The following is a 16,941-nucleotide window of genomic DNA, read 5'->3' as shown; positions in this document are numbered from 1 at the left end:
TGACAAAAATAATTTTTCAGATGAATATTTCACTTTCCTTTGCATGTGTTTGTGATGGGTGCCACCGGAGGGTAAGGATACACTCACCGTTTCGCGAACACCTGGTATCATCACTAATTGATTCATAAACACGTGCTCGTGATGTAGTCGGAATCTTACTGCCGACTGTTTTATGCAGGGATGTCTATTGGATATGAAAAGGGTTTTGTCGCTTTATTTACACGACTTACCAAAACGTAAACTGCCCTATTTCACTATATAACGGCAAAAGGTACAACATAGAATAGTCAGAAATAGAATATTTCTCTTCGTACAGATCTGCAACGCCCACGTAATCAGAAACTAATATATATTAGAGGTTGTGTTAGGTACACACCAACACGTTAGATCAAAACTTGTGTAGTGCTTCAATGTCTTAAGCGTTAAGTGTACGCACGTTGTATCATAACTCTCCAGTTGCTGTTGAAGTTGGTGTTGAACTCAACGATGTAGTAGATAATGGGGCTGCCCCTGTCGGTGCCGTCTGTCCAGTGCAAATTGAGCGCCATGCCCTCCTGGTCACAGTACACCCCCGCGGGCTCCCCCGGAGGACCTGGCCACACAGTCAACAGTTGTACAGGCATGGTTTACATGTTTTCCATAGACATTAACTATATTCCCCTGAGTCCCTCTCCTTTAATGAGTGAGTGAGTGAGTATGGTTTTACGCCGCTTTTAGCAATATTCCACGGCGGGGACACCAGAAATGGGCTCCACATACTGTACCCATTTCGGGAATCGAACCCGGGTCTTCGGCGTGATGAGCGAACGTTTTAACCAGTAGGCTACCCGACCGCCCCTCTCCTTAAATGAGGACCGTGCTGAATATACGACTTAGGTTATCGTCAAGTTCCCTACGAATTATATCTCTGGAGTATGATTGTAACGTGGAGCGCAGAACTCCCCCCCCCCCCCCCCCCCCCAACCCCTCAAAAAAGAAAAGACCTAAAGAAAGAACAAAAAACGAAAAGAAACCAAAAACACACACAAGGTAAACAACAACATCATCAACAACAAACAAACAACAAATAATAAAAATATATTAATAAGAAACGAAACTAATCAGATTGTTATTAATCCGTGTTTTATATGAACGAGAACATGTATAATGTGTTAAGATAATCGATGTTAGGCACGCGGAACGTGTTTTGAGGCTAAAATACCACGTGTCTTGATATATTTAGAGTTGTCTAACATCAAAACATGGGCCATCGAGATGGGCCATACTGAGTAAGTGAGTGAGTGAACAGTCAGTATTTCGGATAAGATGATCTTTATGAAATGTCAGGAAATACACACGTATGGTCAAAAACGTTTGAAGTGATACACATAAATAAGAGAAAGTATGGATGTCAACGTCTTTATTGTGATGAAGATGTTGACATCCATCAATTCTCTTCCTCGTTGTGTGATAGTATTTTTTAAAGCTAATTTTCATTTTTGAAGCTAATACTGGTTTTGTCATCAATCACTTGATCGACTAGTCCGATTATTTAGATCTACATTTGTTTATGTTCAAGAATTTGGTACAGTAAATATTACTGTGCGTCGGGGACGCAATATATATTTTTCACACACACACACACACACCCCTCACACACACGCGTCACACACCTTGCACGGTGAGCGTGGCTGATGCTGACGCTGTGTCTTCAACTGTCTCTGCTAAACACGTATATTCTCCTGAATGAATGAACTGCGCATTCCGGATGTAGAGACCCCGGATGTTGTCTCGTATTCCCTGGAAGAGACCATGTGTATACGGGTAGCGTCATGCATATATGGGTAGCTACATTCAAACACACAGTGAGTGAGTTTGGTTTAACGTCGAATATCAGTTACATGTACATGACGTCGTGCTGGCTTGATGTGGAAGGAAACACACGAGCATAGGTTCCTGGTGCGCCTGAGGGACGCAACTCTGCACACCGAGTTCCGACATTAAGACGACTGGGCCCCCTGTGCACCGTGCAAGATAATAACAAACTTACTCTCATTTGGCCAATGTTAAAAAAAACCCAGAGGAGTGAGATATACCGTTATAGAACAAACTTGTCCAGTCTTCATCACTAAACACTCGTTACATTGTAAATAAGATAACTTGTCGAAAACCAACATTGACCTACGTTCACATCTCAACTAAGTAGATAAAATATGTCTCTCCAGACCACGGTTAGTGAATATTTATGTACATACCTGGACAAAATAGGAATTATGACTGATGTCAATAGGGTGGCCATTAAACCTCCAGGCGTAAACGAGGTCGTAACGTGAGTTGTCGAAGGAGGCCTCGCAGTAGAGGAAGGCGGTGTTGTTGACGATGACCCTGGTGTCGACAGGAACTTGGCTGATCTCAGTCCGCGCTGTCGCAATGCACAGGGTTTACCGTTATAAGCAATTAAACCGTTAACAACTATCTCACAAATTGTTACACTGACTACTAGTATATATAACATTTAAAGTATGGAGTGGCTTCGAGGGCATAATCGGTTTAGTGTTCACAATTGCTTAAAGATGAAGACGATCCCAAATACTACAGCTCATTGTCTTGACGGTGTAAATAGCGACTTGTGTGAAACTAAGACAGTTTCTGTCCTCATGTATTGCTAGATTGGCCAGGTTACTCAGTGTGAGAAGAAGTATATATAGTAACCACTCGAGTAACACTTGCCAGTACCGGACCCCAAGGCACCAGAAATGAGCTTCATAATTGTACCAATGTTGGGAATTGAACCCGGGCCTTCGGCGAGACGAGCGAACGCGTTAACCACTAGGCTACCCCATCGCTGCGAAGGGACGAGGGTTTGTTTGTTGTTTAACGCCGCAATATTCCAGCTATATGACCGCGGTCTGTACATATTCGAGACTGGACCAGACAATCCAGTGATTGACATCATGTGCATCAATCTACGCAGTTGGGATACGATAACATGTATCAAGCAAGTAAACGCGCCTGACCACCCGATCCCGTTAGTCGCCTCTTACTACAAGCATGGGTTGGTAAAGACGTATTCTACCCCGTATCTTCACGGGTCAAAGGGGCAAGGGACTCACCCGACACTAACAGGGTGGCTTGACTGGAGTCTGACCCCTCGGTGTTGGTGGCGGTACACGTGTACTGCCCGGCATCCCCTGACGTTACCGAGGTGATGAGCAGGTTCCCGTTGTGCAGCAGCTGCAGCCGTCCCATGACCCCTTCGGTGAGGCCAAGGTCACGGCCGTCGCGGGACCACTTGAAGTCGGGTTTAGGTGCTGCCTCAGGGTTGCAGATCATGGTGACGTTGCCGCCGATGCTGGCGACCTTGTCAGTGACGGGCTGTTTGGAGAAGATGGGGGCGAACGCTGAAAGACAACAGGGCACTGCATGGAAGAAACAGTCTTCTGGTTTCCTTAACATTTCCAACCCAGTTAGTGTGTCCTCAGATAGCTTTTAAATGTAATCCAGTCAGGGTGGAACTCTTTCTGTGAGTTAGGAAACAACTTCTTTGAGTGGCATTTAGAAGTTGGAATGGTAACTAAGACAAAATTGTTTTGGATGAGCAACTTCTTTATTTCAATTGGGCGACGTTTCGGTGTAGATTCTAACACCGTTATCAAGCAAATGATGTACAAACTACGAAACCGAAACGTCGCCCAAGTGTAATAAAGAAGTTGCTCATCCATAACAATTTTGTCTTAGTTAGGAAACAGTTTGTTTCACAATGTATGTTGACGCATTGTAGCTGAAAAGCTACGAAACAATTCGACACAGGAATGTCTGTTCCGTGAGAAATAGTTCCTAGAGTTACAATACCTGCTGACAGACAGATTTAACGGTGTTCCTCATAATGCTAAACACATTTATTTGTTCCAATGATTAGGGTGCCGTTGTACAAAGCGATCTTAGCGCTAAGCTAATCGTAACGCCTTCACCCTAACATAGGCTTACAACCGCCTTAGCGCTTGTTTTGAAATAAAGCAGCCTGATCTTCGATTCGTCCACAGAACGCCGTGATATAACTGGAATAATGTTAAAAGCGGCGTTAAACCCAACTCACTCACTCGATTCGTCCACAGAACAAAAGATCGTAGATTAAAACACGCACCCAAGCACGCACGCACGAACGCACGCACACGCACACTCAAAAGATACATTTTGTACGCACGCAAGCTCATACTTTGTAATACACACACGCACATACATTTGGTACGTACACAAAACCTTCAGCTCGGCAGTACTGAACGATTCCCCATGCATGTTTTTCGCTGAACACTGGTACATGCCGTTGTGTTTGTCGGCGTTAGCATTCTTGATGGTGAGGACGTTACCGGAGATCTCAACGTCGCCAGGAGTTGATGTCAGCAGTACCGTGTCTTTGTACCAGGTATACTCTGCTGACGGAATAGCGGTAGCCTGGCAACGCCATGTCGTCTGACTCCCTACGTCCAGGAATTGGTCTTGCAGTGGAAACATGAAATATGGCCTCGCTGAAACGTTGAAAGGAACAGTTATCATTGTCTGTTTTGGCACATATTCTGCTATAGGAATAGGTAGGGGCAAGTATCCGACCTGACATGAATGTCGAACATGCTAGGACCCATTTTACTACTTTCAACGGACCCCGCTAACATGGAATAGACTAGAACTATTGGCACTACATTTGCGACATACCATAGACGCAATTCTCCGGATACCTACGAACATTTTCGAATGCAATTGATCTGGGGGAACTCTATGTTTGTTTTCTGTTTGCTATAAATGCTTTAGCGTGGAATCAAATTTTAAGCATGCACGTAAAAGACGTATCTGGTATATAATTAGGTGGGATACATTCGTTGTCGACCGCCTCCGTGGTCTAGTGGTAGACCGTCCGCCCGGAGAGCGGAAGGTCGGGCGTTCGGGGCCCGGCCGCGCCATACCAAAGGGCGCTCGGCATTAAGGGGCTAATACAAGGACTGGTCGGCTCGGAGTCAGTATACTGTGTCTGAGTGGGGTATTAATGTTAAACTGGTATGGTATCTCAGTGGACGAGCACTATAAATCGGCAGACTAGTACCAGCAGCCACACATACACATACCGCACGTGGATGCACGTCGCTATATAAGTGCAATAATTTTGGACGCGACGTTAAACCCCATTTCACCTCACTTATCATTCGTTGTCCATTGGTCACTTCTGACTTGGGGAACATGAAACTAACATGGAGAGTACATGCACCCCCACCAACCACACCCCCCAAACAACACCACTGTCCAGAGCAATGCCCGCGTCAAGACTCACATTCAATCGTGACGAAGAGGGGCTTTATGTCCGCTGCGCTGGCGCCTCTGTTGACGTGGCAGGTGTAGTTGCCGCCGTCCTCCACCCTGACGTCGTCAATCAGCAGCACCCGGTTGTGGTCTGCGAGGTGGGAGTTGTGGGGTAGGCCGATGTTGGTGATGCCGTCACCGCGGGTCCACGAGTAGTACATGGGGAGCCTAGGTAAGTAAGATAGTTTGTTTGTTTATTTGTTGTTTAACACCGCACTCATCAATATTTCAGCTGTATGACGGCGGTCGGTATATAATCGAGTATGGACCAGACAATCCTGTGATTGACATCATGCGCATCGATGCACGCAATACGATGACATTCATCAACCAAGTCAGATCCCGTTAGTCGCCTCTTACGACAAGCATAGTCGGCTTTTACGGCAAGTATGGACATAAAGGCGTGTTTCGCACACGGCGTTTGCACTATTTTACTGGGGGATATATGAAAAAAGGTTATTAATTAGGTTAAAGTGCAAACCTCCCAAAACGTCAAGATAAGTGGGACCTACAAACTAAAGGTTTGGTTGGGCTTGGACTGGGTGGGGGGAGGGTAGTTAAAGAATAATAGTTGATAATATAAGACAGCTGCGCGATAAATCGCAAAGATTAATGAAGATAGATAATTTCACCATAAAACATTGTTATTCCGTCATTTCTGGAGAAGCGGACATGCGCTCGCAACTTGATGACGCCGTACATTGGACGTAAAACAGATTTGTCCGACATTTCCGAGGTCGGATTCAATTGAGGGAGTCATTATTACAATTTTGGTAAATATTTTTAAATGTTATTAACATCCTTAAAGAGGCTGTACATTAAGTTGATATCTGCGCCCTTCATGGTTTATTCTCCCTGCGGTCTTTTATTGTACGATAAACAACGATAACAACAATACCACGAACCGTATATCCTATATACTTACAGCACAAGCTTCACTGTGTACATTACATCTGCAGGTTTTAATGTGAATAATACATATTTCAGACGTTTTACGGTTCATACTGTATTCTTTTGGCACAGCATATAACTTATAGGACTCGTTCTTCTGTATAAAGTGTACATGAACACATTAAACATGCTGTTGATCCGTGAAGATCCGGGGTAGGATAGGTCTTCAGCAACCCATGCTTTCTGTAAAAGGTGACTATGCTTGTTGTTAGAGGCGACTAACGGGATCGGGTGGTCAGGTTCGCTGACGTGGTTGATGCATGTCATGGTATCCCAATTGGGTGGATCGATGCTCATGATGTCAGTCACGGGGTTGTCTGGTCCAGAGTCTATTATCTACAGACCGCCATCATATAGCTGGATTATTGCTGCGTGCGGCGTTAAATAACAAATAAACAAACAAACTGAACACAGTGTACATGTTCTCCTGTGTATCGTAAACATGCTGTACTGTGTTTAATTTGTAGAGTGCGATTCGCTGTGCAGAGTTGCGTCCCTTGGGCACGCCAGAAACCTATGATTGTGGGTTCGAATCCCCGTCCGACACGATTATGTTTCTAGGTTTGTCAGCACCATACCTGTGCTCGTGGTAAACGTCTGGGACCTGCATCACTTCGGGCTTTCCTCCCACATTAAGCTGACACACCGTGATATAACTGCAATACTGTTAAAAGCGGCGTTAAACCCAACTCACTCACTCACTCGTGTGTATAGCGTTCATATGTACTGTGTATATGACTAGTGCGCCCTTACTTTCCGTATGCCAGACACTCCAGTCGGATGTTCTGTCCCCTCAGGGGGGGACTGGGGAAAACTGCTGGGAAGTCGTTGTGGATGGTGGGCCCGAAGTCCATGGCGGCTGAAACGGTCATGTTTAATTTACAGATACTTCATATTGACAAGGGGCTGTCGGGGAACCTGTTGGTTAAAGCATTCGCGCGTCACACCGAAGACCCGGGTTCGATTCCCCACATGGGTACAATGTGTGAAGCCCATTTCTGGTGTCCCCCGCCGTGATATTGCTGGAATATTGCTAAAAGCGGCGTAAAACCACACTCACTCGCTGTTATTGACAATGAGCGACCTGAAGCTCAATGTACTCCTCGTTTCTCACCTAGCGGAAAAATAAAGTTGTGTGTCTACAGATTGATACAAGTAAACAAGAACACGTTACTGATGGCCCTTTCTAACAGTCCCTTGAACTCGGTTACCACTCAACAATGAACAGTTCGAAGAATACAATATTCTGGCTCTTACTTTCTCCTCCCACTTTGAGCTCTATGCCGAGGCTGGTTCTCGAGGGGGGTTGGGACGTGGCCATCACCTGCCCCGAGGGCACGGACAGTGTGACCACACAGTGGTAGAAGCCAGCGTCCGACTGCTGGGCCTCAGACAGGTACAGGTTCCCGTTATGGGAGATGAACTGGTAATCATTCAGCTCAGGCCGGACGAAGTGCGCAGCATCCTTCTTGTACCACTGGTACGTCAGTGCTAGATACACACACAAAGATGTATAACCTTGGTACGTCAGTGCTAGATACACAGACACAGATAACCCTGGTACGTCAGTGCTAGATACAAACACAAAGATGTATAAACTTGGTACGTCAGTGCTAGATACACACACAAAGATGTATAACCTTGGTACGTCACTGCTAGATACGCACACAAAGATGTATAACCTTTGTACGTCTGTGCTAGATACACACACAAACACAGATAACTATGGTACGTCAGTGCTAGATACACACACAAACATTTATAACCCTGGTACGTCAGTGCTAGATACACACAAACACTTATAACCCGAGTTCCTCAGTGCTATTTACAACTCACAAGCCTCTTATAACCCCGGTTCGTCAGTGCTAGATACACACAAACACTTATAACCCCGGTTCGTCAGTGCTAGATACAACTCACAAACATTTATATCCCCGGTTCGTCAGTGCTAGATACACACAAGCCTCTCATAACCCCGGTTCGTCAGTGCTAGATATAACTCACAAACATTTATAAACCCGGTTCGTCACTGCTAGATACAACTCACAAACACTAATAACCCCGGTTCGTCAGTGCTAGATACAACTCACAAACACCTATACCGCTGGTTCGTCAGTGCTAGATACACACAAACACTTATAACCCCGGTTCGTCAGTGCTAGATACAACTCACAAGCCTCTTATAACCCTGGTTTGTCAGTGATAGATACAACTCACAAGCCTCCTATAACCCTGGTTCGTCAGTGCTAGATACAACTCACAAGCCTCCTATAACCCTGGTTTGTCAGTGCTAGATACAACTCACAAACATTTATAACCCCGGTTCGTCAGTGCTAGATACAACTCATAAGCCTCTTATAACCCTGGTTTGTCAGTGCTAGATACAACTCACAAACATTTATAACCTGGTTCGTCAGTGCTAGATACAACTCACAAGCATTTATTACCCCGGTTCGTCAGCGCTAGATACACAAACATTTATTACCCCGGTTCGTCAGTGCTAGATACAACTCACAAACATTTATAACCCTGGTTCGTCAGTGCTAGAAATAACTCACAAATACTTATACCGCTGGTTCGTCAGTGCTAGATACAACTCACACGCCTCTTATAACCCTGGTACGTCAGTGCTAGATACAACTCACAAACATTTATAACCCTGGTTCGTCGGTGCTAGATACACACAAACACTTATAACCCCGGTTCGTCAGTGCTAGATACAACTCACAAGCCTCTTATAACCCTGGTTCGTCAGTGCTAGATATAACTCACAAACATTTATAAACCCGGTTCGTCACTGCTAGATACAACTCACAAACATTTATAACCCCGGTTCGTCAGTGATAGATACAACTCAGAAACCTCTTATAACCCTTGTTCGTCAGTGCTAGATACAACCCACAAGCCTCTTATAACCCTGGTTCGTCAGTGCTAGATACAACTCACAAACATTTATTACCCTGGTTCGTCAGTGCTAGATACACACACAAACACTTATACACTAGTACGTCAGTGCTAGATACACACACAAACACTTATACCGCTGGTTCGTCAGTGCTAGATACACACACAAACACTTATACCGCTGGTTCGTCAGTGCTAGATGCACACACAAACACTTATACCGCTGGTTCGTCAGTGCTAGATACACACACAAACACTTATTACCCTGGTTCGTCAGTGCTAGATACACACACAAACACTTATAACCCTGGTTCGTCAGTGCTAGATACACACACAAACACTTATACACTAGTACGTCAGTGCTAGATACATACACAAACACTTATACCGCTGGTACGTCAGTGCTAGATATACACACAAACACTTATTACCCTGGTTCGTCAGTGCTAGATACACACACAAACACTTATACACTAGTACGTCAGTGCTAGATACACACACAAACACTTATTACCCTGGTTCGTCAGTGCTAGATACACACACAAACACTCATACCGCTGGTTCGTCAGTGCTAGATACACACACAAACACTTATTACCCTGGTTCGTCAGTGCTAGATACACACACAAACACTTATACACTAGTACGTCAGTGCTAGATACACACACAAACACTTATACCGCTGGTACGTCAGTGCTAGATACACACACAAACACTTATACCGCTGGTTCGTCAGTGCTAGATACACACACAAACACTTATACCGCTGGTTCGTCAGTGCTAGATACACACACAAACACTTATTACCCTGGTTCGTCAGTGCTAGATACACACACAAACACTCATACCGCTGGTTCGTCAGTGCTAGATACACACACAAACACTTATACCGCTGGTACGTCAGTGCTAGATACATACACAAACACTTATACCGCTGGTTCGTCAGTGCTAGATGCACACACAAACACTTATACCGCTGGTTCGTCAGTGCTAGATACACACACAAACACTTATTACCCTGGTTCGTCAGTGCTAGATACACACACAAACACTTATACCGCTGGTACGTCAGTGCTAGATACACACACAAACACTTATACCGCTGGTTCGTCAGTGCTAGATACACACACAAACACTTATTACCCTGGTTCGTCAGTGCTAGATACACACACAAACACTTATTACCCTGGTTCGTCAGTGCTAGATACACACACAAACACTTATACACTAGTACGTCAGTGCTAGATACACACACAAACACTTATACCGCTGGTTCGTCAGTGCTAGATACACACACAAACACTTATTACCGCTGGTTCGTCAGTGCTAGATACACACACAAACACTTATACCGCTGGTTCGTCAGTGCTAGATACACACACAAACACTTATACCGCTGGTTCGTCAGTGCTAGATACATACACAAACACTTATTACCCTGGTTCGTCAGTGCTAGATACACACACAAACACTTATACCGCTGGTTCGTCAGTGCTAGATACACACACAAACACTTATACCGCTGGTTCGTCAGTGCTAGATACACACACAAACACTTATTACCCTGGTTCGTCAGTGCTAGATACACACACAAACACTTATTACCCTGGTTCGTCAGTGCTAGATACACACACAAACACTTATTACCCTGGTTCGTCAGTGCTAGATACACACACAAACACTTATACACTAGTACGTCAGTGCTAGATACATACACAAACACTTATACCGCTGGTACGTCAGTGCTAGATATACACACAAACACTTATACCGCTGGTTCGTCAGTGCTAGATACACAAACACTTATACCGCTGGTTCGTCAGTGCTAGATACACACACAAACACTTATACCGCTGGTTCGTCAGTGCTAGATACACACACAAACACTTATACCGCTGGTACGTCAGTGCTAGATACACACACAAACACTTATACCGCTGGTTCGTCAGATACAACTCACAAAGACGTGTAAGTTCTGCGAGATTCTCTTTAAATAGCTATTAACAGTTGTGTTAGTCGTGAGATTCACCGGAGTAAATATATACTTCTAGATTTCATAAGAACCATTATCTGTCTCAGGAGTGATATGTCGCCTGCGTGTTTTACCTGGGTTATATGCGGGGACTTTACACATGATGTCCGCTCCCTGGTAGAGTGCGGCGTACAGGGAGCCGGGGGGATCGTTGGAGAACTCGTACAGATCTGCAACAGGCACGGCAAACACGTCCACGCTCACCATAATCTCTGTACGGTAACGTCGCACATCACCATTCATTCATTCATTCATTCAACCCCACAAAACAACATTCAGCTTGATTTCTGTAATGTGACGTCACACGTAATCATTCACCTTCAGCTTGACCTCTGCAATGTGACGTAACATGTCAACACTCAGCATCTCTGTAATGTGACGTCACATGTCAACATTCAGCATCTCTGTAATGTGACGTAACATGTCAACACTCAGCATCTCTGTAATGTGACGTCACATGTCAACATTCAGCATCTCTGTAATGTGACGTCACATGTCAGCATTCAGCATCTCTGTAATGTGACGTCACATGTCAACATTCAGCATCTCTGTAATGTGACGTCACATGTCAACATTCAGCATCTCTGTAATGTGACGTCACATGTCAACATTCAGCATCTCTGTAAAGTGACGTCACATGTCAACACCCCCTCACTACCCCCTCCATCAGTAATAATGTTAAACAAACTCTTGCACGTTTTGGGGATGCTTAAATACTTGTGCATATGTACAATGCATAAACACGTGATCTTTTGCAAAGCAGTAAACATTTAGCTCCCTCCCCGCCCTTTGGATCTGTGTCAAGGAACATGGTTTAACATTTCATTACTTTTATAACATATAGGTGAGGTGAAATGGGGTTTAGTCAAGGTTATTGTACTTGTACAGCGACGTGCATGAACGTGTGTGTGTGTGTGTGTGTGTGTGTGTGTGTGTGAGTGAGAGAGACTGCCTGGACTAGTCCGGACTGATGCCTATTTTGTAATGCTAGCCCACTGAGGTACCGTGTCGCGGTTTACCATGAATACCCCACTCAGACACAGTATCCTAACTCCGAGCCGACCAGTTAATCTCCTTAATGCTGAGCGCCATACTGGGAAGCAACAAGTACCATCTTTTAACATCTTTTGGTATGACGCGACCGGTGATCGAACCCCTGACCTTACGCTCTCCGGGCGGACGCTCATAGCATATACGTGTGAGTGAGTGAGTTAACAGTTCTCACGTTATATCACGGCGTGTCAGCTTAATGTGGGAGGAAAGCCCGAAGTGATGCAGGTCAAAGACGGTACCCACGAGCACGGGCATGGTGCTGACAAACATTGAAACATAACGGAGGCAAACCAGGATTCGAACCACAATCATAGATTTCTGGCGTATCCATAGGACGCAACTCTGCATAACGAATTGCGGCGCTTACACGACTGGACCACCCTTGCCCCCCCTAAGTAATAAGAAGATTGTGAAACACCGTACATCCAAATGACACCTGAATTGGGTCGCTGATGATCCTCCCGACAGAGTTGGTAGCAGTGCACTGGTAGCTCCCCAGGTCCAGTGTTGAATCCGGGGCCTGGATAGTCAGTCTGCCATTGGTTAACGTGTAACGTTCATCTACCGATGACGTCACTTCCGTTTGCTTGGCGGTGCCATAACTCTTGTACCATTTGAATGTCGGCTGAGGAGTTCCGGACGCTCTGCACTCGATGGAAGCGGTGGGGTTGCGGCCGGCGATGACGATGTCGGGGTGACGGTTGAGAAACTTTGGGCCACGCGGAATGCGGCTTGGGTCTGTGACGTCTTGGCCATACGCTGACAGGACGGAAAGAAGTGATTGAGTGAGTAAGTGAATTAGGAGATAAACCTACTGTGTTTTGAAATTTGATGTTGTACCACTGTAGATTACATACCTCTTATGTAAATTAGGAACCGGGCGCTTCAGCAAAGTAGTTATAAATTGAGCAAGTATTACTAAAGTTCAAAGTTCAAATAATCACTTGACTATTTCGAATCATGGTTAAAGAACCTCACAGTTTTTCAAAATGAAGTTGCCAAATAACCCTCTAAAGATATTAATTTAATTTTACCGCAATCTGTTGTATATTTGTACTGTTTGGACTCAACCAAACCACTTCTTGGAAATCGACACCGCACGTGATTTCTTGGAAGTCAGCGCGACAGGTAATTTCGTAGAGGAGACTGTTCTCGTAACTCTCCATTCCTTAAAAGTAATAGGCCCCTACTTAAAACACAAACCTACTTTTACACTTTTACTCTCTTTTGGAAAATATTTGAAAAATATATCTATATATAACTCTTTGTAGACTGTATTTATTCTGTGTGAGTCGTCCTTGCAGTAATGCACGAGGAATTCGTTCTCTGTCGCTGTTGCACGTGCACCAAGCACCGTCGCGAGCTGACATTTACAATGCATAGTACACGGCTCTTCATAACTTTGTGAGGGTCCTATACCAGTATTTTATTACTCGCTTGCACGTTATAAATACATGCTGACAGGCATTATAGAAAATCTAGAGCCCTTAACAAGCATATGTATGTTTACCTGATTATTCTTTTCGTCAAAAGTTTATCTGATTGCTTTTATATATGAACATGGTTTTAGGTAACCTGCTGCAATCCAACATTATCTACATATTTTTCTAGCTTTTAAGGATAATGCAAATATTTGAAAATATTTAATAGTTAATTTCACAAGCGATGCGGGGGCTGGCGACACATGTGTTCCGTCATTATTTTATATCATTCACATGTAAAAATATATAAAGAACAGTTCAGTCTATTCAAAGTGTAAACTACTTGAAATGTTGGTTCAAGATAACGTATAATTAACAAACACCTGCAAAACATTCCTGCAAAATAATGGAGGGTTTAACCAATAGAACGACATCACAGTTGTGTTTTAATTGGGAATCAGCATGACATGACATGCTGAAGGAAATGCTGAACAAATTTATTTCTCCAACGAACTTGATTAAATAACCGGAATTTAGTTATTTTGAAGTTGTTCTCAGGTAGCAGTTGGGTTGAAACATTCCCTCAACAATAATACACATTACGGAGGACTAGTTCTCCACCCCGAGCTTGGGGCGGTCGGGTAGCCTAGTGGTTAAAGCGTTCGCTCGTCACGCTGAAGACCCGGGTTCGATTCCCGACATGGGTATTATATGTGAAGCTCATTTCTGGTGTCCCCCGCCGTGATATTGCTGGATATGGTGTTAAACCAGACTCAGTCAATCAGTAACATCGAAGCCATTTTTTCAGACCACAATGAAGATAGCCTGTTGTCTGGTTGTGTTGGGTTTGGCCGTGGTGAGGGCGGACCTGCTGAGTCTTCTCAAGAGGGTCCACAACTCCAACACATTCGAACACATTATATGTGAAGTCCATTTCTGGTGTCCCCCGCCGTGATATTGCTGGAATATTGCTAAAAGCGGCGTAAAACCATACTCACTGACTATCTCACCACCCAGAGCCGTTGCTGAGTTTTAGCGGCAGACGATGTCACTAGAGAGACTGTATATTTGTTACCGCTGATTATGTGGCCAAGACACAGTAGTAAGTGTGTGTTCTTCTTGTGGTCATCTCAAAGTGACATTTCTGAAGGTTTTAAATGATGCTCAAATAAATATGTATTTTCAGTCCTTGAATATCACCTTAACGTAAGTTCCAGGTACTTTATATAAGCCTGTAAATATCTATCTGTCATCTCAGACAAAGAACATCGTAACATGATTATTAGACTGGGAGCAGGCCTAGGATTGTTAAAACTGCTGGGTAAAGAAGGTAGGTGGTTAGGACTAGAGTGATCACCACGTGCAGGTCCTGTATGTAAACTTGGTATAGAAGATGAATATCATAACTATTGTGATGACCTCACACAGTGTCACTTACCGACAATATACTATCAATATCCAGCCTTGAATAAGTTTAAGATGCTACTGTCTGGAAACTGTGAACATTGTTAAAGAAACTATGTAAATTCCTGTCGCAACTTATAGAGACAGAGAGTTATAATCGCAGGTTTACCATGATGTATTGAAGTTTGCTGTAATTCCTGTCCCAACTTACAGAGACAGAGAGTTATAATCGCAGGTTTACCATGTATTGAAGTTTGCTGTATAAACTTATGTAAATATCGTGTATATGGTCGAGTGGCCTTCATACGAAATACAAACTTGACTTGACTATTTAACCGTGTTTTCGGAAATAAGTTTCATCATGTGTAGTAAGCTGTTCTGATATCGAACTTTTACAATATTCTAATGGGCTACCGGCAGCCATTGTCACGCGTTGTCTGTCGACAGATCGATGTTTTGGTACGCACGGTTTTTGTGTTTGACTCTGCGAACACCTAGTGTCATCGCTGATTAGTGTTCCCTTCATATAATGTTCACCACTATTTGGCCGTTACGTCCAATGGCGTCTGTTTCACCAGATATTCGAGACTTATTATTCTGTGGCGTATATTTCATGCCAGTGAAACGTATTGCGATATGATGTGAAATGTATACTGGGGTGATTACATATTGAATGAATGAATGAATGAATGAATGAATGAATGAACAAACGAACGAATGTATGAATGAACGGATGAATGGATTATGGATGGATTAAGAATGAATGAATGAATGAATGAATGAATGAATTTTGAATGAATATCTCACTGACGTGACAGGACTTGTAAGACTGACGAGACAGCTCCCTAAGTGATAGGCAAGGCCTGGCACACCGACATGAGTATCAGGCCAGTTTCAGCCCGTGATGTCGTAATCAACTCACTGTAGTCTCGCACAGCCTGTGTTATTCTGAAGGCTTCGTTCCTACTGATCTCACAGATGTATGAGAGAACTGCTCTCTTCGGAGACCGACTCCAACCAAATTCTCCAAGTGGAACTGAAAGCGCAACACAGTTTCTTGTTACTGTATATAAGATATGTGACATGTCGACATGAAGTGTTCACGAAAACATGGTCACGGATAACTTGGGCAAATTCGTTGACCAAATACGACAGCTTAAACATTTACGAATATTTTAAATAACTGAAAACAATATTTACCGGAATATTTATAAACAACGATCTCATTGGTCAGATTATAATCGCTTGCTTCCAACCACCAGTCGTGCTCCTGTTGACTGGAGGAACCGTCGCCCTCCCACTTCAAGCTGAGCTCGCTTCCGGTTCCGCTGGTGAACCACAGATCCTGTCTAAAACAGACATGCTCCGCCTTAACACCTAATAAGATTAGGGGAAGCTAATAGCGACGCTGTACAATTCTTCAATAGTCTTTCAATTTAAACTATAATAGTACCATGACGTGTGTATGTGTCTCTGTGTGTGTGTACTATTTATGAGTGAGTGAGTGAGTTTCAACACCGCTTTAACAGAAGGTCACTTGAGGGTAGGGGAAGAACTAGGTGATGGGGTCATTGACGTTTACTACACGAATACGGATATGATGCTGGAGGAATGTAAACGGGGCGGACTGGAATTTGAACCCACTGCCAGCTTATCCTCTCCCGACTAAGGAACACAACTCCGCATCGCGACCCTTTAGACAAGTAGGTTACCCTTCCTTTGTGTCTATGACTGGGTCTTGTCAAATATAATACAGGCGACTTGACGGTAATACGAAATAAAAACTTGACTTGACTATTTAACTGTGTTTTCGGAAATAAGTTCATCATGTGTAGTAAGCTGTTCTGA

General features: G+C 44.0%; 1 protein-coding gene across 1 annotated transcript in view; it reads right to left on the bottom strand.

Moving 5' to 3' along the window:
- The window catches only part of LOC124122566 (contactin-like), a 49,003-nt gene that overhangs the window by 15,101 nt on the left and 16,961 nt on the right, over positions 1–16,941 (bottom strand). Inside the window, exons 5-16 of the mRNA XM_048380618.1 lie at positions 16,294–16,442; positions 16,016–16,129; positions 12,692–13,027; positions 11,290–11,385; positions 7,537–7,770; positions 7,033–7,138; positions 5,300–5,496; positions 4,233–4,505; positions 3,093–3,380; positions 2,235–2,401; positions 1,653–1,779; positions 437–592 (exon numbers count right to left, since the gene is read on the bottom strand). Coding sequence (XP_048236575.1) covers positions 437–592; positions 1,653–1,779; positions 2,235–2,401; positions 3,093–3,380; positions 4,233–4,505; positions 5,300–5,496; positions 7,033–7,138; positions 7,537–7,770; positions 11,290–11,385; positions 12,692–13,027; positions 16,016–16,129; positions 16,294–16,442 — 2,243 coding nt within the window. The remainder of the gene's footprint in view (positions 1–436; positions 593–1,652; positions 1,780–2,234; positions 2,402–3,092; positions 3,381–4,232; positions 4,506–5,299; positions 5,497–7,032; positions 7,139–7,536; positions 7,771–11,289; positions 11,386–12,691; positions 13,028–16,015; positions 16,130–16,293; positions 16,443–16,941) is intronic.

The sequence above is a fragment of the Haliotis rufescens genome, unplaced genomic scaffold (genome assembly GCF_023055435.1).
Source record: "Haliotis rufescens isolate VD_foot unplaced genomic scaffold, xgHalRufe1.0.p SCAF_31, whole genome shotgun sequence".
Classification (NCBI taxonomy): domain Eukaryota; kingdom Metazoa; phylum Mollusca; class Gastropoda; order Lepetellida; family Haliotidae; genus Haliotis; species Haliotis rufescens.
The sequence above is the reverse complement of the archived record's forward strand: the minus strand, read 5'-3'. Positions and strand labels throughout refer to the sequence as shown.